This window comes from Rhineura floridana, chromosome 2, assembly GCF_030035675.1.
Source record: "Rhineura floridana isolate rRhiFlo1 chromosome 2, rRhiFlo1.hap2, whole genome shotgun sequence".
Classification (NCBI taxonomy): Eukaryota; Metazoa; Chordata; class Lepidosauria; order Squamata; family Rhineuridae; genus Rhineura; species Rhineura floridana.
Window position 1 is genome coordinate 133,807,560 of NC_084481.1, and position 23,935 is coordinate 133,831,494.

At 41.7% G+C, this 23,935-nt stretch overlaps 1 protein-coding gene across 3 annotated transcripts in view; it reads left to right on the plus strand.

Annotated features, from left to right (window-relative positions):
- The first annotated feature begins 3,261 nt into the window (after nucleotides 1-3,261).
- Nucleotides 3,262-23,935, plus strand: part of LGR4 (leucine rich repeat containing G protein-coupled receptor 4) — a 125,162-nt gene continuing 104,488 nt past the window's right edge. For 2 of the 3 annotated variants that reach the window (XM_061610590.1, XM_061610588.1), the window contains exon 1: nucleotides 3,262-4,088. In XM_061610590.1, the coding sequence (XP_061466574.1) occupies nucleotides 3,904-4,088 (185 nt within the window). In that variant the 5' untranslated portion in view covers nucleotides 3,262-3,903. Of the gene's footprint in view, nucleotides 4,089-9,396; nucleotides 9,453-23,935 lie in introns of all 3 variants that reach the window. The other variant, XM_061610589.1, reaches the window with a different exon arrangement.

The window sequence follows — 23,935 nt, forward strand, 5'->3', positions numbered from 1 at the left end:
AGGTGACATCACCCCTCTCTTTAATTGGTTAGTTAGTTTTCCCTCCAATATCTGCCTCAGTTTGTTTCAGTCATCAGTGAAGCAAGCAGCAGGCCTAGTAGCTCCAGAGGACAACACTCCTTTTTTATCTATCTCTCTGTCGGAAGTTATTCCTCTGCCAGAATTGCCTCTTCCAGAAGCTGTAGCTCTCAGAAGTTACCTCTCCTCTGTTGAATCTAACTCTTCAACAATTCTACAATATAATTACCTGCCATCAACCTTCATCGTCATTATCACCATCCTCAGTTCACCATCCCCAGAGACTGTACATTTTTTTGAAGTTTCTGTATACCTTGTTTTTTCTGGTTGTATAAAATAGTTCTGATTAAAAGAGAGATACTGAGTTGACTGTCTGGCAAAGTGGGTTTCAGAACCACGGGCTCAGAATACATGCTCAGAGTAAACTCAGTGAAATCAATGGGTCTCTTCCAAGTATGGCTAATGTTGGTCATCACCCAAAATGTCATTGTTTTGCCTCCCTGTAGTATATCATTTAAAAAACAACTCCTATACACTTGTGAGCATTTGCTGACAGACCATAGTTTATGACTCCCCAAACCACTAATGTGTCTGTGGGTTAAAATCATAGAAAACACTGGGTAACCCAGAACCCACATTAATTGGGAAGATATGATGCTAGAAGGGAGAATAAAATAAAATGTTTTTGTTCCACTTTTTTCACCTCATCAATACCAAAATGTTTCAATTATATCCGTATATGAAAGTTTTTTCTTGGCACTCTGCAAAAATCAGAGTAGCAAAAAATTATAAAAGATGATTTCTTAAAATGGGAGTTTAAACTTTTTCTGAGTATATTTCTAATTTTATTAAATATATACCAGAAACATTGAACCAACAGAAATCAAAGGAAAATTTCCAGGATTGAAAGCTATAAAACAAAACAATTCAGTGGCTGTCACAGTCTATGTGCATGATCCAGCTAAAGTTCCATTGGACTTTAAGTCCCATTGGATTTTAGCAAGAGAATAAGCATGTGCTTAGATTATGTATAATGATGTTTTCCCAGTTTGCAAAAATCTGTTTGTTTAGTTACAAGGGAATCAACTCACAACCACACCCATATCTGTGTTAACTGATTACATGGGGCATGACAACTGCATTCCTCCTTAGTAGCATTTTCTTTTCTTTTTAATTCTCTTCTTTGTGTGTAATATGAATGCTTATAGAACAAAGCAGGAAACAGTACCATGTAAGCTCACAAGATTACTGCTATATTGTAAAATTGCAAGTATCATCAGCATATATTACTTTTCAAATTCTGGCTAATTTAGCATAATAAGCAATTGCTTATTCAGCAGTGAAAGTTTTGCCTGTTTTTCAGCATGTAATCTGAAAAACACAATTAAATTTAAAAGCTTTTGTTCTGTTGTCGTGCCCAGTTATAAAATTCCCTTCTTAGAGAGATCTGTCCACATTATTTATCAAAGAGGGATGTATGATATTAGACTTGTATTGATTCACTGTTCACAGGACAAAAGGAGCAGCCACCATTTTTTTGACAGAGTGTTTAGTTTTCTTGGGAGTCAACCCTGTGACAACTCAATCCCCACTGTCAAATGGCTTGAGCTCATCTATGCCTTGTATGATAGTGAGATCTAAAAACAAATTAAACTGTTGGTGGGATGATTGCCATAGGTCACTTTGTGGTAAACCTTGTGTAAACCTCTGCACAACTCGCTTCATGGTAGAAATCCACAGCACGGAACATAGTTGTGAGGGATTTGAAAAATGCCTGGATGATCCACCACTATGCCCCCAGCCAGGCTACAGAACTGTCCTGTTTTGGCATTTGGTGGCTGGCTAGCTTGGTAGGTCTAGATACATCTTTGCAATGTGATGTTACTATCCAAAGTAGTAAGTTAAAAATGTTGTGGGACCTGGCTATATCCATTTAGAAAGCCTCCTCCTCTGTTTTTGAAATGAACCTTTTTTTTCGGTGTGCAGGTTTGCAAATTTGCTTCCGCATATTCTCTTTTTTCAGTCATAATATTAATTGCTATTTGGCTCTTCTCTCTCCATATCAAGGGGTGGAGCTTGACAGAACTTAGCTAGGCTGTATTTTTCTGTCCTCCCCTCAATCACTTCTCTCCCACCCTCCATTACCGTTTTCAGTTCTGGGCATGTGCACAGATATGTTTGCACCTGTGCGTGCACACCTTCAGAAGTGAGTAAGAGCAAATGTTACCAGCCTTATGTTACCAGTTATCTTGCTCCACAATGCGCAAAATGGAGCCCTGTGCTTTTTTTTGCCCAAGGGGGGGGCAATATATCAAATCCATTTGATTCCCCCCCAAAAAATAGCAATACTGAAGAATGCAAGTGATAAAATAGGCCTCGTGCAAGGCTGCCATGTTGTTGTTATAAAAGCCTCGTGTGTGTACTGTGCTTAGTCTCCTTCACATTTTCTATGTTGAGGTCTTATGAGATTCTCCTTCGCACTGGCCATGTGGCAGTCACTGGGAATAGGTTTCTTTCCTTTGGTATTGGGGCTGTGGGAAACATTGTTATGTTGTGTTGGTGCTGCAAAAAAAGTTGCAGCCCTAAGCAGCACTTATTCCGCAATAAACTCATATTCAGAAGTGCCCCTAAGTAGTTTCTGTCCGAGGTGTACTGTGGGCTATATTTTTAATCAGATATAATAGTCCTAATTTAGAGAAAGCCAGCCATGCAGAAGAGCCTTTGCAATCAATTTGACAGTAGTTGCAATTTGGGCATTCCACTCTTTTCAAGGGAGTCTAGGCATGACTACCTTGAGGATCATTTTGAGTCAAGCTTTCAGGTTCCTTCAGGTTGCAAACGTTCACTGGCACGGGCTTAACTCCAGTAGCCTCCCTAAAGGAGAGCCATACGAGGCATGCAATCAAATACCATCCTCACATCTCTGCCAGTGGAATCCCAGGCGAGGAGATAACTTCCGTGCGCAGGAAGATGCATGCAATATTAAATTTTAGTTTAGAAAAAGCGGCCTCCCCTCCAGCCTGCGTAGTCCCCCCTCTGTTACCGACGACGTCCTTCGCCTCGCCCTTCTTGTCACTCATCCCCTTTTGGCACGCCCACATCGTTCTGCTCGCCAATGAAAGCCCGTTTCTTTTCCCCGTTGGACGCTGTCTAGGTGTCTTTTTTTTAAAAAAACAACCACAACGATGCTTGGAGAAATGTGCATATTTATGAGGCTGAGATTCTTTTTGCACCAATGCGGGAGGGCAGGACGGCCCCCTCATTAGCATATACACCTCGTTGATTTGCATAGCGCAGCAGCAGGCGCAGGAGCTTGGGCTCGTTAAGCGCACACGCAGTCACCGTATTGTGTGCAACCCTAGAAGGCGAAAGAAGGCAGGCTCCAGGCAAGGCAAAGCAAAACAGCCGAGCGCTAGAATGGCTGAAGAGTTAGTTTCGTAGAGGGACTGCGTTACACGCGGCAGCCTCGCAAAGGGGAGCTTGGAAGCTGGAATGGCAGAGCCCAGCGGGGCACGTTATTACCTGCTCGTGTGAGATGATTGACGACGAGCTGCCGCCTTTCCATGGAGCCGGGAAGAAGGAAAGGCGCTGAAGCGTCGGCTCTTCGCGCGGGGGCATTTTGCTGACGGGAGGCAGCGGTGGCGAAGGAGGGGAAAGGAAAGGGGACTCGGTTTTGCTGACGCTTAGAGCTGAGGTGGGAAGCGAGGCGGCCAGTCGGCCGCGATAACAAGGGCTCCGCTCCGCCGAAGGGCCCGGCGAAAGGGGAGGAGAGAGCTCGAGAGAGAGGGCTTGGCCCTTTCCCCCTTAAGGGGACCGCTGTTAGGCGGCTGCCTGGGGCGCCCGAGCGACCCTTTGGCAGGTCTTGTGACGAGGAAGGGTCTCGTGATGTGCTGCCTGGCTCTGCTCGGCTTCTTCGCCTGGGGCTTCGGGAGCTGGGCCGGGCCCAGCGGAGGAGCTTCCCCTCCTCCATGCCCGGCTTCCTGCAACTGCGATGGGGACGGGGGAGTTGATTGCTCCGGGAGAGGGCTCACCGCCGTGCCCGAGGGACTCAGCGCCTTCACCCACTCCCTGTAAGTATGGCTGAGGCGGGTGGGGGTTGCTGCGCTTGCCTTCACCTTGCCAAACAGGTTGTGTGTGCTTTTAAAGTCTGGCCTGTGAGGGAAGAAGGAGGGAGCCTCTTTCTTTTCTTTTGCCCCTGGCCTGACTGCTGCGCTTACCTGCGTGGAGGTAATCCCCGTCCAGATGAATCAAGACCACTAGTACTACTACGATGCATGCCCTACGTACGTACTTGGGAAGCAAACCCCATTGAGTTCAACAGGACTTAATTATTTGCGTAAACATCCGTAGGATCGTGCTGTACACGCGGATTACGTATTACTTTTATAGCCTGGCCTTGTGGGTGACTCTTGAAAGTAAGTCCCGCGGGTGTTCAGTGGGGCTTACTCCCAAGTAAGTGTACATCGGATTGTTACGTTTATGTTTCATTTTATAAACTGCAACCCGTGTACATTTGACTTGGCTTAAGCCCTACTGAACACCGAGAGGCTTCCGTGGGACCGGGCTGTTAACGATACTGTTTAGCAACTGTTTTCAGGATGGCTGAAGGACTCATAAAAACATTGATCTTTTCCTCCCGCAGCAGTAGGTATTTAGCGGAAGAGGTGGGAAAGTCAGGTATCGAGGTACCATCTCCGTGTGTTAGAGCGGGAAAAGGTTGGTAGTCCACTGAATGTGGAGTGCAGGGGTGTCATATTGCCTGTATGTATGTATGTGTATATATCACGCATGTGGGTATATATCAGTATGCATAGTGTACAGTCCTATGCATCTTGTCTTGAGGATAACCGAGTAAACATGAATAAAGCTTGGGCTGTAAAATCTAAGCCCAGTTTTACAAACCAGCAGGACGTTTTTAATTGAACGGAGCCTAGCTACTCATTTACTGTGTTTTCCTTTTTGAGTCTCTGATTCTCTAATTCTCAGCCTTTTAGTTTTTTTAGCAAGTGGAGGTGAGGAAAAGAGAGATGGCCCTTGCAACATTCCTTGTTGATAATTAAGATCTATGTTATACGGTGTGTCAACTGAGCAATAGATTTCAGTTGCCATCTTTCTTACCCAGATGTCTCTTGGAGAGAGGCAATCTGAAGAGATTTATGGAGTGAGGTAAAAGCAGAGCTTGAGCACCTGTTGGTGTCTGTGTCAGATGAACAAAGAGCACATTGTGCTAACTACAGGCATGCTCCCAGTCAACAAGCAGCCTTGATTTGCTTAAGGTAGAACCAACATGAACATATTTTGGTGCTGCAATATTTGGGCATTTTGACTAATGACATCTGCATTCCTGTATAATCAGTTGATCCAGACAATATTACTGGGGATTGGTTTGAAAGGCTTGCGTTTGAAAGTGAATACAGCACAAGCAAGATTCCAGTACAATTATCCGCAACCTTTCTATCTAACCAACCTATTATAATAAAGGCAGAAAACCTCAACAAACAATGTTAGGTGTGTACTGCATCTAGGATTTCAAGGGTGTGGTGTTGTAAGGGGTGTGTGTGTGTCTAATCACACCTGGTGCTGAATATGCAGACAGTCTTAAAAACTCTGAGGAATTTTCTAAAATTGTTCTGCTTTCAGGACTAATGAAGAGCTTGGTTGAGGATTCAAGAATTCAGTATTTAAAAGGAAAGTATAAGATACTCAGGGAGTACTGAAGCCAAGTGCTGTTTGGTTTCAAAGGTAGTTGGAGGCTATATGCTGAATTTGTCAGCAGAGAAGATTTGAGACAGGCAAGAAGAATCAGTTATTCATTTTGAAGTGGATTATGCAGTAGTGTTGTATTGCTTAAAGGCCAAGAGAAGGTGGAAGGATTAACGTTAATAGCAGTTGGGTATATGAAACCAAAGAGGATTAGAAAGGAGTGTATGAAATTAGGAGTAAGAATATGAGAATAGGTTCTGATTAATGTGAGGTAGCTAGTTATGGCACTGTGTTTTTTAAAACTGAGTACCACGTGTTTGCCCACCAAGTATCCAGGTGGGCAAAGCTGGGTCAGATCAACTCCTCCCAGCTCACCCACCCAGGTCTTGGTAATGCACACCAAATCGGTACCTTCATCCATGATCAAATAATGGATGAGTGTGGTCTTATTGTGTACCAATCTGGCATTGAACAACGACACACACAGGCCAGTGGGCACAGCCGATGAGCAACAAGGAACTTATCCATGAAAGGAATGGCAGCAAGGAAGAAGGCGTAGATAGCCTTGCCCTCATTTTCTATGGTAATTCACCACCCCCCATGGCTATACTTCCCTCTACCCGTGATCACCGAAATTGGGGTGGCATCACCCATGTCCCTCCTTACTAAGACTCCTCCTAAACACCTGATATGGACCCAACAAGAGCCCACCAACAAAACCTACCTGAACCAATTATCCCAGTAAGCCTCTGCGAGAATTAGTAAGACCCATTCAATATTTTTCACACAAGGCACATCTACTCCTCCTCTGTCTCACACCCAGGGAGGGCCAGCGTTTTGCCAGTTACAGATTCTCACTCTATTTTTTTCAATTATTTTTTATTCAAATTTTCAAAACCAAAACAATACAAAAAGAAAAAAACACAAATCAATAACTAATACAATAAAAAAATAAAAAAAAATAAAAATATTGACTTCTGATTTGTCATAGTTCAGCTATAAATCTATAATATATAACAAACCTATCTTTTAATAGATTATAAAATCACCTTCCTCCAGTGGTTATCTTAGTTAGTTTCAAATCTCATTAACATCATATCATTTTAATCTTCCACAAAAAGTCAAAGAGAAGTTTCCAATCCTTGAGATATATGTCAATCATTTTTTTTTTCTAAATAAACATGTCAAATAATCCAACTCATCAAGTCTACTAAGTCCAGTAATTTCAAATCGCTCTTCTGTCATTATCCTTATTGGGTCCATCTTCCATCTTCCATCATTACGCACCCAAAAATCTTGCTGTCATAGTCATATAATAAAAGTCTGATAGGAATTTCCTCCATCACAGATATTTTCTTGCCATCAATTCCAAACGTATCACTGAAGTATTGTTGCAAAGCCACATCTCTGTTCCTCTTTTCCACATGATACACTAGTACATCTCTTGAAGATTTTTCCATTGACACAAAACAGGGATTAATTCTGTTAACTTTCTCCATTTCAAGTTCCATCAAACCCTTCCAGTCCAGGAATTTTTTTGAACCGATAATATCTTTATCTCCAATCTCTTCAATTCCTTCAGGGACAGCGCTGAGTTCCAAACTGTAATATTTGTCTCCAGGATCCGTCACAGCCAGGAAATCCAAATCTTTTTTCATGTCCATATTTAATCCAATCTCCATAGTTTGAACCTTGCCTTTAATTTCTCTTTCATCCTTTTTTGGTTTTCCAGATCTATCTTTATTCTCCTTTTTCATAGAATCCTGAATTTCTTTCAGCTCCTGTCTCATTTCGTGAAATTCAATTCTCAACGCTTGTCTATTATTTCTCAGTTCTTGTTTTATTGCGTTAATCCCATTCATTATTTTCTGAAACATGTCTAAAGATAAAGTCCCTTCTTGTACATCCATGATCTTCTTAATTGTCATTCTTAAAGCCAAAGGAACAAAACTCCTTCAATTTTCAATGTCCCAAGCAAAGAGCAGTTTATTTCTTTATCCAGTTACAAAGGAGTTAATCTTTCCAACCAACTGGCGTCACACGCTAGACAGCCCTTATCTCTTATATGCCCAGAAGTGCAAAAACAGCTTTAGTTCACAGCGTCCTAATAACTAGTAGCAGAGAGAATGAGCAGATTCGTCAAAAAAAAAAGTAGATCAGGAAAAATAGTCCCAGACATATATTACACAAAAGTCTTATAAATCAAAAAGATTTTTCTTTTCTCTTCCAATCAGAAATCCCTCATCCGTGTAATCTTTAAAATGCTATTTTCCATGTCAGCTTTTTGCAATAAAAGAAAGATAGGCTATTTTTATTTTCTTCCCTCTTAGTTCCGTGAGTAAAAAAGGAAAGTCTTAACTCACCTAGGTTATCTTAATTGCTGTTACTTTGACAAATCTCTTTAGCTGTATAGATAAGAAAGTTATAAGCGTAGACAGGAGGATGCTTGCCTGTTAATCCGTTATTCTTTAAAGAAAAAAAAACGGGTCACTTATTCAGCTGAGCTAGCATAGAAATCCTCGCTCCGTCTGAGCTGCTGGAAGACTTTCTTTCACAGACAATTCTGACGAATTCCAGACTCCAACAATCACAACAAAGCTGTGTGGGAAATCTCACGTTTCTTCCTTATCCAGAAGAAATTATCCCCAGTCAGAAAAGACCCTTCTGACTGAATTTAAAACTGAAAAAGTTTCATCCAAGACGGGAGCCCGTCTCAGAGCTGCACAGGCGGAGGGATCCTCCTGGGAAGTCCCCAGATTCTCACTCTACAGGCATCTGGTAACTTTCTCTTACCATTCAGTTCACTGCACTCACTCCCTCACACATGAGCCACATGCCCTCCCCACTTCCCAATGTACTCTAGATTGGTTAGAAGAAAGAAAGAAAGAAAGAAAGAAAAAGAAAGAAAGAAAGAAAGAAAGAAAGAAAGAGGGTAGTGCCTTCACCCTTGGAACTCCCTAAGGGGCTCCCCAAGGGCCAACTCCCTTCGGTGGTGTCCCTGGCGGTGGGAGATCCGCCACCCAAGGGCAGCTGGACTTTTATGCCTCCTGACCCAGCCAGGAGCTGATGCAAGATGCTGCGTGATTAACTGCAGCCCCTCTCTGGAGCCAGGGTCAGGCAGGGGGTCCCAGTCCTTGCAGCATTTACCAGGGACTTCAGCTGTCTCAAAAGACAGCAACCCAAAGGACCAAGTAGGAGCAACTTTTGCTACTTCTTCCATAAAACTGTAGCTTGGGGTCAGTCAGTGACACTGATTAATAACAGACTGAGGGCAGACAAAGTACTTCACATAAGAAACTAGAGGTCACAAGAAGGGGTGGCCACTCAGATTACCTGAAAAGGGGGTTAGACACATTCATGGTTGATAGCTCTATTAGCTGTGAGAGCTAAATAGACCCTCCAGATTCAGAGGCAATGCACTTGTGATTTCCATTTGGCAGCAGAGGTGGGAGACACTATGAGAAGGTTGTGACATTCATGCCTAGCTTGTGGAGTTCCTAGAGGCATCTTGTTGGGGCAGTGTTTGAAACAGGTTGGACCCTTGGTCTCTTACATTCTTAACCAAATGTGCAATGGTAAATTATATCAATCGGCCTAAATTAGGGACAGTTGAAAGAGATTTTAGAAAGCAAGCAAGTTGTAGGTATAGTCAACATACGGATTTCTTCTTCACAGGCTTCATTGGAATTAAGTCTCACTAATTTTCCAGGACTTTAACAGAATATGTGCGGGTGAGTGTGAATTCTTTTCTGATCAGATTCCTTGTCATATATCGAAGAAGAGTTAGGAGACCTGGATGCAGGTTTTTAAGCTTGTCCTGGGCTTACTGTAATAGTGTATCTCAGCTTTAGGATTGCATTTAGAATATTCAAGTATTGTGTCATTTACCAAATGGTTATAGTGTAGTGTGTCCATCCAGTTTGTGAACAATAGTTTCAGAGAAGAAAATTTTAAAACCTACGCAACAACCTTCATGCCCTCTCCCAATTGTATGGGATGCCTTTTCTAGGCATGAAGCATAGGAATGATAAATTCAGTCTGCATCTGTGTTAGAATTGCTTTTAATATGTTGTCTTTAATAACATGTTTTAACCCCCTTTTTAAAAAAAAGTTGTTTTTAAAGCTTTTTTAAAAAATGTTTTTAACGTTGTCTTGTTTTAATGTATTTTAAGGTCTTTTTATGATGTGTTTTTAACGTTTCTGTTTGCCGCCCTGGGCTCCTACTGGGAGGAAGGGTGGGATATAAATCAAATAATAAAATAAATAAATAAATTGATACAGTGTGTGTCTAATTATTTTTGAGACAAACTTTGGAGTGCATGTGAGATGGAACGGAAGTACTTTATAAAAAGTGGAAAATCTGATTAGAGCTTATTCAGAGGTGGTGGGAGTAAGACGTTGGCAATCATTAATGCATCCTCACTGTAAAAACAGAACTGCCATTATGGTCATTTGAATGTTTATTAGGGACACAACGTTTCAGTGTTGCTGTTTTCTGCATGTTTTGGTTATATTTTTCTTGTGTGAATTATTATAAGAACATAAGAAGAGCCTGTTGGATCAGGCCAATGGCCCATCTAGTCCAGCATCCTGTTCTCACAGGGGCCAGCTAGATACCTCTGGGAATTCCTCAAGCAGGACCAGAGCGCAAGAGCACTCTCCCCTCCTGCGGTTTGCAGCAAATGTTATTTGGAAGCATACTGCCTCTGACCGTGGAGGTAGAGCATAGTCACCATGACTAGTAGTCATTGATAGCCTTATCTTCCTTGAATTTGTCTAATCCTCTTTTAAAGCCCTCCAAGTTGGTGGCCGTCACTGCCTCCTCTGGGAGTGAATTCCATAGTTTAATTATGTTCTGTGTGAAGAAGTGCATTCTTTGGTCTGTTTTGAATCTTCCAACATTTAGCTTCATTGAATGTCCATGAATGCTAGTGCTACATGAGGAGAAAACCTTTTTTCTATCCACCTTCTCCATGCCGATGCATAATTTTATACACTTCATTCATGTTGCCTCTTAGTTGCCTTTTCTCTAAACTAAAGAGCCCCAAATGCTTCAATCTTTCCTCATAGGGGTGTTGATTATTTTTGTTGCTCTTTTCTGAACCTTTTCCAACTCTTCAATATCCTTTTTGAGATGAGGTGACCAAAACTGTACACAGTATTCTAAATGTGGTTGCACCATAGATTTGTAAATTGGCAGTTTTATTTTCAGTGTCTTTCCCTAATGACCCCTAGCATGGAATTTGCCTTTTTCATAGTTGCTGTACACTGGGTCAACATCTTCATTGAGCTATCCACTATGGCCCCAAAGTCTCGTTCCTGGTCAGTCACCACCAGTTCAGACCCTGTGAGCGTATATCTAAAATTCTTTTAAAGACCTGACGTTTTGTACTTTTAAGCCAGAGTTTGTCATATTTTGTTATGCAAATTTCTTAGTGTCTGTACTGCTAACACATGTGCTTGTGCAACAACTATGGTTTCTTTTAAGTACTGTAGACAATAACAAAATTCTCTTCTCTCTCTCTCTCTCTCTCTCTCTCTCTGTAGTATATACATATCTATAGCATGTTCCTCTTGATTTCATCTTAAATGTATTGACACGAGGTGAGCAGGTATTCTGATTTTCTGCTTTGTGTGACCGTGTGCCATTTTTCTTAACCCTGTGTTAAAGATAAGATTTGGTGAACTTGGAATACCCCTAGACTTGCTGTGATGATTATTTTCAAGAGCTAAAATGTAACAGTATTCCAATTGCAAAGACACAAAAATTGTGTGCACCAGTTAATGTGTTTAAAAATTTAGGCCCCTTTTTCCCTTTTAAATACAAGAACACAGGCGTGTAATGCCTCATTGAAAGAAGCTGGTGGGGGGTGCTTTGTGTAGATCTTAATGAAGGGAATTGAAAGTGCCAACAAAGGGGAAAAGAAAATGCTGCAGGTTGTTGTTATTCCACCCCATTGGCTCAACTAGCTGACTACCCATTGGTGCATTTTGTCCATTTTGAAACCAAATGGCACTTTTGTTCATGGTTAACAGAGGTGAAAGAAGCCAATTATTGACAGTCTTTTCCACAGGATAGCTGCAGACTGATTTAACCAAAGACAAGTTTATGCTTTTCTACTATAAGACAAACTGCTTGTCTTTCTTGCACTGGAAGAAATGAAGTTTTTCCTCAACTTGCATGCAATATAGCTGGGTAAAATTGCTTTGGAACTTCAAGTACCGTTTTTTCCTTTTGTACAAATGGATACTCGGTGTAGGTGCTTAGATGAGCTGAGTTGATTTCACCACAGGATTCATACAAGACGTTCCACTTGATCTTTGCCTCCCCTAGTTGGTAACAGGTAGTCATGAGAAGCTGGCTGGCTTGATCAACAGGATGTTCAGTGCCATTTGTTGGTCAGGGTTTGGGGAGGTGGATATTTGGTGTCTTTATACCCAGCTGAGTTGATGCTGGTGGGGAACGTAGTGGGCCAGTTGCTGTGGTTTTGAATAGGATCAAACTAATTTCCTTACCCCATGGAGTAGGATTGTAGTCTTGGGTTCCTCTTGGACCCAGCAGTGATACTAGATTCTTAGGGTGGTGGCTGTGGCCTGGAGTACCTGTTACCACCTTTGGATGATTCACAAGCAGTACCCACTAGAGGAAGATATTCCCTGCTCCTGTCGTTCATGCCTTGGTGAGCTCCAGATTGAATTACTGAAATGTATTGTACATGGACTGCCTTGAAAGTGGTCTGGAACCTTCAAAAGGTACAGAATGCCCCTTTGTAGGCGATGTCCTAGGTAAAAAAAAAAAAAGTCAATGGAAGTCAAATTGCATAGCTTTACATAACAGTTTGAGAGAAGATTCACTTGGAGAATGAAGCCCCATCTTCAAGTGGTATAAGGTCATTTTCCTTTAATCAGGATTAACCTAAAATTAATCTCCAGTTTCATTAATACAAGAACTGCCTGGTTTTTCTTTATCCCTGTTTCTGCCTCCCCTAGCAAGAAATCTGTGTCTTTTGCCTAAAGATGAAGACAGACCTGGATAACAGCTGTAGTTTACATTCGTAGAGATTGGGTTCAGCCATTGCATGTTCCTTCTTCCTACAGCTTAGGTGCAGCCTGAAACCTGCATAGCACCTAAAAGAGTCTGATTAGAACATACTACCTTCTTCCGCATTCTGTCCTGAGACTTTGACCAGATGCAGGTACCATGGCTTTATCACTTGTCCGGTGCCCCCCCAAACTATGTTTATCTCCTAACCTGATGAGTTTTTGTGAACGTGAAAGCTTGTGCACATGTAAAATTTTAGTTGGCCTAATAAAGATATTGCTGTAATATGGGCCCTGTCTTCATTCCTTCTCTCTCTTTCTGCCTCCCCCTGCATTTTCCAGGTTACATCCCAAATGGATGTCTAGTTCTAAGATTATTTAAGTTTGTAAGACCCTGTATCTTAATAGTAATTGGTAATTCTTGTAGCTGGAATTACTAAACAGGAGCATCCTGTCATGATATGCCTCTCAGCCACAGAAGCACCAGAATCCAGTGTGTTCATCTGGGATTAATAGGTGGTGGTGGTGATGGTAGGTAAGAGGGAATACACTTTCTTAATTAAATACTGCAAATTGGATTCTAAATTGTATAACGTGGCCATAAAATATCCAGCATGCTCGCATTCTGAGCTATGTTTTTTGTTACAGGTACTTGTAGGAAAAAAGAAAACTATTGCTTGAGAATAACTGGCAGAGCAATCCTAACCCCCAGCTGTACAGCAGTGGAACATCAGTGGGATGTGATGGAGCAGTGTACTCACCACCACAGCCCCACCGCTCCAAGGCGGAAGGTGCTGGGCAGGCAAAAACCTGCTCCATGCTAGTATTAGACAAATTGCTTTGTTTTTTCAAAAAGGTTCATGTACCAGATATAATAACAAAATTACAGAATACTAGTGCTTTTACTTCTTTAAATGTTGCATCGCTTTAAGACTCCTTCATGGGATGTGGTAGAGAAATAATATTCCAAAGTTCAGAGAGCTATATTTTTCGGAGTGCTGCTTTTTCAAGATGATCTCTAACTGCAGCTGCTTTAAGGTATGACTGTAGATTATTTATCTATGTGTAAGATAAATTTTTAATTTTTATTCATCATATAATTGTTAGAGTCCTGTAATTTGTCTGTCTCTGTGTTGATATTTATTGCCGTGTGTATTCCAATGGAAAGGTGGGGTCTACATGCTTGAAATAACTACGTAGCAAGGTGGAGCTGTCTTGAAATGAGTTTAGTGAACTATTCCTGAACCAGAAATATACACCCAATTCTGCATTTTTAACAAAGTTATTTATTTAAGAAATTTAATGGAATCTGAAACTAGGTTTTCTTTATCAAATGCCAAATCCAAGGTAAAAAGGTTCTTGAACTCACTGTTTTCATCTTGCTGTACTCGCTGCTTCCTCTGACCATTCTTTAAAGAACCATCAGCTCCCGCAGCATCAGACTTGATCCTGGCTATCTGTGGGCACCTGTGGATTCCCTCCCCACACATACACTTTATGCCATTTGGTGTGGCCAGTGCGTATCCCGTGATTAGGATGTTTTCATCTCCGTTGAAAGTTCCATGGAACCATTAACAGCAACATTTTGAGGCTGTCCTTGGACTAGAACCTGCAGTCCCTGTCCTCATTTCTAATTTGTTTGAATGCCATTTAATTGGGGTGAAGCCACTGCTTGCAAACTTTGGGGTTGTAGCTTGTTTGCTTTTAGTGTACCTCAAAATAGTCTGTAAGAATGGTGACTTTAGGTACACTAAAAATAATAGAAGGAGCTATAGTTTGGACACTTGAGTGAGGCCTAGCAGGTGCTTCTGTGGGATCTATTTTCATGTTGGCATGTTGCATGATTTTAAGCTTGCACCCAATGTGTAATTATTTTATATTGTTGCTGCAAGAGCAACATGTTGTCCTTGTTTAAAACTCTGTCCAGTAACTTTAAAAATTACTTTGGTATAAAATGCCCAGGAATACTTGAACTATTTTTATGTAGAATTAGACAGCTTTAAACATGCTATTCTTGTTGGCTTAGTTACAACTAAGGCTGTATTTATAGTCCAATTTTGCTTTGGTTTTATTGCACTTTTTAAATATTAGTTTTCCAAATGCTAGGCTTGCTTCAATTTTTAAGGCTCATATTGCTTTCTAAATATTGGGTGTGGCCAACAAGAGACCCAAAATGAACTGGATGAAAACGGAAGGAAATCTAAAATACTTGGGAGTTTCTAAACTAGGCATTTGAAACTAGCTGTTCAGTAACTCCTCTCCCCCCATTTTTTTAAACAGAGTGAAGACATTGTCACTTCTTTCTTTTTTAAATCAAGCATGTGTTAGGAAATGCTGTGGCTTTAGGATGCATTCCGATTCACACTTACTGTGGAATAAATCTGTGGAACTGAGTCATTCTGAGTAGACATACATAGGGATTATGCTGTAGGCTTGTAAATATATAGGGTTGTATTCAATGTTCCCTGTGCTTAGTTCTGCTGGTGTTTCTCTCCTCCCCTGAGTATTCCCTAATCTGCTGCTGAGTGTCCCCCATCTCTCCACAGCAGATGTTGATGGGACGTTAGGGGTTGGAGGGTTAGGAGGAGAAGTTCTGGTATGTGTGTGGTACTCCGTTGCACCCGTGGAGCTGCAGAGTTGGACACTGCATATACAGTGTTTGAAAGTATAAACACATTCTCAGTAGTGGCTTCAGAGTGGCTATCTGTGAATTACTTACAGCAAGGATTGGGAACCTGTGACCCTCCAAATGGGACTCCAACTCCCATCAACCCAAGCAACCATGACTAATACTCTAGGTTGATGGGAATTATAGTTCAGCAACATCTTAGGGTCACAGGTTGGTCACTCATGACTTACAGAATTGTGTACAGCTTCATATCTCTGAAGGCTAAAATATATTCAAGAAAAGAACAGGACATTTCACTGTCATATCTCCACCATAGATTGGCTCTTGGACTGCAAGTTCCTAGAGGGTTATTTTGATAAAATACCAATTCTAGAGTAGAAAAGATGAGTTGTTTTACCCCTCTTTGCTTTTTGTGTTTGATGACTCTCTAAAGTACTTGAAGTCTTTGTTCCAACCACCCATCTGTGTTTCTTTCTACATTTTGGCAACCCAGTCCTGTGGTCCGAAAATACTCTAATGGAGCACTAAAAAGCATGCCAGAGATAGGATATCTGTGCCCATGCCTGTTAACTGCCCATCTAAAGTGTGTGTGTGTGTGTAGATATATAGACAGATACCATGGCTGGTATGCAATTAAACAGCTGTGCTAGCGCAAGGGTTACTGCATTGCGATTTCTCCCATCTCCCCTCCCCCATGTGTCAAATCAAACCAAAGGGTTGAGGGAAAACCCAGATCAAATTTAGGGGGTGAGGGAATGGGAGGAGAGGGGCAAAACGTTTGATTGCATGAGGAGAAATCCTTATGCTAATGGAACGTTTACCTTAGCACTACATTGAATAAAATCCCATAATTACTATTTATGTAAGACTTATATGGCCAATAGCTGGCTTTCTGTGATACTGTGAATATAGCACAGTAGGACCCCATTCATACGGCGGGTTACGTTCCAGAGCCCCGCCTAAAAGTGAAACCCGCTGAAAAGCATAACTCATTCAATAGAATGGTGCCCAATGCCCGAAAAATGCCGTAAAAGCGGACCAAGCGCCGTATGAGTGGGGCCTTAACTCTAATTGACAGCTGCCGTATTAGCGGAACGCTGCAAAGCAGGCTGCCGAAAAGCGGGGCGCTACCGTACAATACACTGGATGTGTTCACACTTATCATGTGTTGCTGGCTTTATATTGGTTTATTGGAAACAAGCCACATGCTAGTGCATGGTTCCCAATCACTCCTTCATTTCTCTAATGGCATGAGTGGGAGAAACAAACCAGGAAGTCATTTAAGCATGGTTGTTTTTGACATTCGAACTTGGGAGCCTGGTTTCTTGTTTCATAACAAGCTGGTCTCGTTAGCCCAGCCTTAATCCATGGTTTTGTTCTAGGCTTATGATTCCTGGCTTATGAGGAAGCAACAAACCAGGATTCTAGATTCAAATGTTATTGGAAGTCATGTTTATTGTGTAGAAATACAGTACTGCAGTAGTCCCCATCTTACTGTGTTGCATAGTTTTTTTAGATTCAAACATCTGCATTTTGAAGGAATTGTAGTTGCAATATATAAAGCTGACTGGTAAGTCCTTTTTCTGCTAGTATTATACAAGGGGGGCCTGTAATTAAATGTTGCATTGTAGGATGCTCCTGTTAAGTCACATCTTCTTTCAAGATAGTCCATGCGTTCTGTCCTCCTGAATTTCAGTCTCTCTCTCTCTCTCCCTCTCCCCTCCCCCCCCAAAAGTCAGCATTCTGTGGTCACTGAGTATGCTCAACCCTCACTGGTCTGTTTTGGGATCACTCCCTCCCTAGGGAAGGGCTTACCAGTGCTTGATTTGGCCTGAGAGTGGCCTGAGAAAGCAATTTAAATTGATTGTCTTTAGCTGCAACCTGAGAGGTATGGGGGATTTTTTTTTTTTACTGGGAATCCAAAGCAGCCTCTCCTCTGAACTGCAATAATTAACTGTGGACTATATCACAGGGCTATTGCTATCTGCTCTCTATCTCAACCAGTTATGTGTGGATAAAAGCCATGAATGACATTGTAGTATTGTACTCTATCTCTTCCAGCTTCACCTCACCCCATCCCCAGTCTGCAACAACTAATTCCATTAGCTGTTGTAAATCACTCAGATCCTGACCTGGAATATTCCTGTTGCTCGCCTCCCCAATCTCCATGCGGTGAGATTTCAGGGGTCCCTGCACTCATCCAGGGTTGGTTTCCTTTGGGAAGAAGGTCAGCGGAGACTGTGGTGTCTTTATTAAATATGGTTTCTTTATTTACACACATTTCAACCTGAGCTTAGGATGGAGGGGTACAAGGCATCAGCAGTCCAATATCCAGCTTTCCCATCGGTGTTACAGGAGGCATCCTAAAGCCATGGTGCAGAGAGACAGCCTCTCTGCCTGCCTCCAGTTCCCAGCCTTTCTTCTCCACAACTCTAAACACACTCAAAAGCACAAACCTCTGCTAGCCGCCGGGGGGGGGGGGGGAGAGAGGCTCTCCCGAAGAGTTTCAGTGACAAAAGGGTCTTCCTGGCCGATTCACCAGTTGCTGGGCACCTAATAGGCCCATTAGCAAACTGTCCACTCTATTAGCTTAACAAAAGAAATTCCAGCACAGCCAGTCCCTCACCCCAAGGTACAGGATTCCAAATCATAGGCTGGAAGGGGACTCACAGGGATCATCCATTCCAACCCCCAAACTCACAACACTCCGTTACACTGCAGAGCTCTTTCCAACCTTCTTTTTTTTACCAAAGAGGGTCAGCATGTACCCTCAGCTCTTCAGGTGTGTAGCTAAGATCATAGCCCAGTTGTTACATGGCTTGCAGTTATGTGTTTATAGCAAATTTGCTCCATTGGAAGTAATTCAAACCAAATTCCTGAGAGCTATCATGGGAGTCCCAAGCTGCATACCTAATGTAATCCTTCATTTAGAGGCAGGGCAAATTTCTATACAGAGGTGTACGTGGGTTCTCCAGTTGAATTATTGGCTGAAGATGTTGTTTTGTCCACTGCGTTCAGCCCCACTTATGCTTATTGACATCTCCCAATCAAAATGGAGGACAACACTAACATTGAATTACAAAAGCTGGATTTTTCTCCCGATGCTATATTGGATTTAGGATATACTAAAGTTAAAGCAGTTTCTAAAGCAGTGTATTTGGGACATTGAACTCTTAAGAGCATTTAGAATTGGCCACACTTTAACCCAGACTTTAGGGATAATATGGGGGCATTTACACCTACAAATTATTTAATAAAATTGACTATCCCTAAATATAGGAAAGCTTTTGCGCTACCAAGTTGCTCTTCCCTGGAAGGCTGATTTAAGAGAGTACCCTATCGAGAGCATTTGTGCCGTTGTGGTTCAGGAGGGGTGGAGACGATTGCCCATTCTGTTGCTCTTTTTATCATGATTTTAGAGCTATTTTTATTACTCAGATACTAACAAAAACTCCCGGCAGATCCAGCTTATTTTATCTAGAGTACTTGTGGGAAACAAAGTCCTATGAGGAGAGACTGAAAGAACTGGGCATGTTTAGCCTGGAGAAGAGGGGAGATATGACAGCACTCTTCAAGTACTTGAAAGGTTGTCACATAGAGGAGGGCCGGGATCTCTTCTCGATCATCCCAGAGGGCAGGACACGGAATAATGGGCTCAAGTTGCAGGAAGCCAGATTTCGACTGGACATCAGGAAAAACTTCCTAACTGTTAGAGCCATACGACAATGGAACCAATTACCTAGAGAGGTAGTGGGCTCTCCGACTCTGGAGGCATTCAAGAGGCAGCTGGACAGCCATCTGTCGGGAATGCTTTGATTTGGATTCCTTCATTGCGCAGGGGGTTGGACTTGATGGCCTTATAGGCCCCTTCCATCTCTACTATTGTATGATTCTATGATTGTCTGACCGGAACCCCCGGGGTCACACTGAAAGTGGCCAAGTTCCTTGCAGCTGCTATTGATTGTTGAAGAGTAATGATTGAATAATATTTTTGTAATTTTAATCTTTAATATTTTCATGCTTTACAAGGAAATCTCTTATTCTGGTTTGCTTGGTTTTATTATGTACAAGAGTTACATTACTTTACTTTTTTCCTATTTCCACTTGTTGTACATTCTGTATGGACTGGGCTTTGACCGTAATAAATGATCTTTCCAACCTGCAGCATGGAGAATGATCAATATTTGCTTTGGAATTCACAATATCAGTTGTTTTTTTAAAAAAGGTTTCACACTAAATAACTGGGCTGGAGCAGGAACACTTCTCTTTGCTGCTACTTTTTGAGTTCTTTGGGAGTCTGAAGTGAACATGTTGGTGCCCAATCCCACCTATTTTTTTTCCAGGTCTTTGTGGTATAATGGATGTTAGGTCCTATACCAGAATTTTTATCTACTGCTGTTTTATTAAATATGTTTGGTTTTAATTGTTTTTAATATTGTTGTATTACATTATGATGATAGCTCCCCTGGGCTCCCTTTTAGGAGGAAGGGTGGGATGTAAGAATGAGAAGTAAATTAATTAAAATGAAAATCTTGGATTTTTTAATTCATTGGTTCTATGAATGGCTCTCACTGTTGCTTTGGCAGCATTTGAAAATAGCTCCTTAATGTGAAGCAGGAAGTGACCCATCCAGACTGTGGTATCAAAGTTGATAACTAGGACATTGAACTTGTCAAGGATGATCAATACCTTGGCACAGTCATTAACCAAAGTGGAGAAAATAGTCAAAAAATCAAAGCCTTAGGGCTAGGTCTGGGGAGGGCAGTTATGAGAGAACTAGAAAAGATCCTCAAATGCAAAGATTTATCACTAAACATCAAAGTCAGGATCATTCAGTCCATGATATTCCTGATCTTTATGTATGGATGTGGAAACTTGGACAGTGAAAAAAGCATCATCGAATGTGATGTTGGAGGAGAGCTTTGCGGATACCATGGACTGTGAAAAAGACAAATAATAAATTAAACCAGAGCTATCATAGAAGCTAAAATGATGAAACTGAGGTTTGGACACATAATGAGAAGATATGGTTCACTAGAAAAGACAATAATGCTGGGAAAAACAGAAGGGAGTAGAAAAAGAGGAAGGCCAAACAAGAGATGGATTGTTTCCATAAAAGAAGCCACAGACCTGAACTTACAAGATCTGAACAGGGTGGTTTACACAGATGCTACTGGAAGTCGCTGACTCATAGGGTCACCATAAGTCATAATCGACTTGAAGGCATGTAACACACATGCATGGTCTCTACCCTCTTTATAGCTAGGTGTGTCTTCCATCCCCATTTTCAAGCCTCTCCTCCCCATTTCCCCCTACCACATGGTTTTCTGCCTTCCCCAAGCATTCTTTGTGCGCATTGAGGATGCTTAGACTCAGTGGGTTGGCTTTTGTGGGTAGCTGAGTGTAATGAGATCAGAATTATTTGTATGTTTAAAAACTGTTTTGAAATTGTGTTCAGATAAGAAAATGTTAATAGAATGTTAGTTGGTATGACTGACGTGTGGGAGGGATGTGTGAGTGAGAATTCTGAGAGGAGTTTTAAAGAGGAAAAACTGTTGGGGGTTGATAGTTAGGGGTAAATAGGATTGGGGATGAAGAAGAGAATATGTAGTTAGAAGGGCTGTGGTTTTGGGTGAGGTTTTTATTGGGATTAGTGGGGTAGGATAGGTAGGTAAGATAGGGACACAAACAATTTATTCATTTACTATGATATTTAACATCTTGCATATAATAAAGTTTATTTCAATAATTCAAAATCCCACATGAGCTTGGTCAAGAGTGCTACTATACTAAGGTCCTATTCTGTACCTATACCAAGGTTACAGACACATTACTCCAGTGGTCACCTTTAGGGCACAAGGTGGTGGGGCTGAAGCTTGTGGTTCAGAGGGTATATCTGACTCAGGATGAGGCTGGGGATTTCCTGATCTAGGTGCTTGGGAATGAGGAGGTGGTAATTGCAGAGGCACAGGAACGTCTTAGCGAGTTTCCCCTCTTAGTTTTTTTCCTTTTCTTTTTGTACTTCTGCAAACCTCCTCTTGTGCATGGCTGGCTTTCATTTGGGCTACATAACTGAGGGCAATGAATAGCCATTGACTTTCTTTTCTTTTTCTCTTTTTTTTTGCATTTCACTTGAAGTTCATGGCCCAGGTTTTTGTAGGACTGTGTGTGTATATTCAAGAACTGGGCTCTAAGATTCAAACTAAGCATGGAGGGGAAAGCTGCATATGCCACAGAATTTTCTTAGGAACATTGGCATAGTCCCAAACCCTCAAATGTATAAATGCCAGTGTTGTTTTCCTTTTCTAATGATCTGGCTTAATTTCAAGGTTTTCCCATGCATAATCAGTGGAGAGAGATTTTCCACTCTGTTTTGGCACCTTTTTTCCTCTCCAAATGATCTCAAGTCTTCATTCCAGCATTATGGATAACCTGGGACACCTGCTTGCTGACAGTCCAAATGTGGCTTGGAGAGTCCTCTCTTTTTTCAGCACTTGTCCTAAGGAGATGATATCCCAACCAATATTTTAGTTCTGCTGGTAAGTGGGCATTAATTTAAAAGAAAAATGTGCATTAATACACACAGTTTAATTATTAATACAGTTGCAATTGGGACACAAAGCCCTCTCCTCCTTCTAAGTTTGCTGCTTGTTCCCATCTGTAGAACTTGGTTAGTGCCTTTTAAATCGAAAAGTGAATCTGACAAGAATCCTAATAATGTGCTTCAGCTCCAGCAAGAGTGAATTTCAAAGCAGTTGTTATTTCTGAAATTTCTTTACACATATTGGTGTTTCACACATTTGTTGTAGAAAAGGAAATATGTGCTTCAGTGAATCCTAACACAGCTAGGCTGAAGTTGAGGGTTTAGTTCAGTCATTATATAAAATTTATGCAGGTAGCCATAAAACTGCAAACATCTCTGAAAACAAAAGCCCATCCGATTTGGGGGAAGGGACATAGCTCAGTGATAGAGCATCTGACTTGCATGCAGAAGGTCCCAGGTTCAATCCTTGGCATCTCCAGGTAGAGCTGGGAGAGACTTCTGCCTGAGACCCTGGAGAGACCCTGCCAGTCAGTATAGACAGTTCTGAGCTAGATGGACCAATGGTCTGACTCAGCATAAGGCAGCTTCCTACTTTCCTATATTTGTAGTACTAGTTACTACAGTGTGGTATAGTGGTTAAGGTGCTGGAGTATGACCTGGGAGACCAGGGTTTGAATCCCCACACAGCCATGATACTCACTGGGTGGCCTTGGGCCAGTCACTGCCTCTCAGCCTCATGAAAACCCTATTCATAGGGTTGCCATAAGTCGGAATCGACTTGAAGGCAATACAGTAGGGCCCTGCTTACCGGTGTTCCGTTTTGTGGCGTTCCGTTTTGCGGCGTTCCGCTCATGCGGCGGCTTTCAATTTGGGGAAATTCCCTGTTTTAAAGCTGATTTTGCGCTTTTACGGCGTTTTGCGACATTTTTGCGAGATGCGGCCCATTATAGTCTATGGGTTCCACTTTACGGCGAATTCCGCTTTACGGCAGGGGCCTGGTTCCTAACCCGCCGTATTAGCGGGGCCCTACTGTACATTTACATTTAGTTACTTCAGCATAAACTAATGCATTCAATAGTTGGAATATATTGAACGCTAATTAATACTCAGTCGCTAAAAAGAAAATCCCTGTGAAATGCCAGACACATTTCAACTCTTAGGTTGTTGTCTTGAGTGGACAGTAGTAATAAATCATACATCTTCAAAAGTACAACCAAGTCCTTTGAAGCATCCCAAGTCTTCAAGCATGCTGGAAGTTCTTGGGGAATCTGATGTTCAGATACCTCTCTTTTTGCTTAGAACAAATGTTGAAGCCATGGATGAAAGTAGTGGAATACGGATGGTAGACATGCCCTAGCTGCAGGCAGGAGTACCTCTTTAATTTTCCTGTAGCACTCTCCAGTTGCAGCTTTCACCATGATTGCAGGATACAGATTATGGCATTTTGCATAAACCAGAATGGGTTTGTGGGATTAAGATTTCTAATGTTACGACTGAAATATATTGTAATCCAGTGGGAGCTATTGAGGTGGGGCATGGTAAATATCCAGATGAAATAAGAGGATTTAATTATAAATCAAAGTTTGTGGCATTTGTAACTTGCTTCCTTTGGCTTAAAAAAAAATTATTTGCTCTTGTACTTACACCTACACATTATATTGTAATGTTAGGGCAAAATGAGATACGAAAGTAAATAGCAGGTGCTGGGGGGGAGGGGAATCCAAACTGGGAACCTGGCCAAGTTTTTAACACTTTGCCCCCTGCTGGTCTGGCTTGAGGCCCCTACTCCTGATATGTGCTTAAAAACAGCAATAAAAATTCATGTGAATTGCATCATGTCTAGCTTGGCTCTTGCTTCTAGTGCTGCAATCCTACTAGGAGAAAAGTGGTTGGGCAGCAGTTGTTTCAGGGATGTGAGAAAGTTGGTTCCGAGAACCCTTTTCCTACTCTCACTTTCTAGTGCTTTAACCACACAGGCCTACGCATGTCTACTCAGTAGT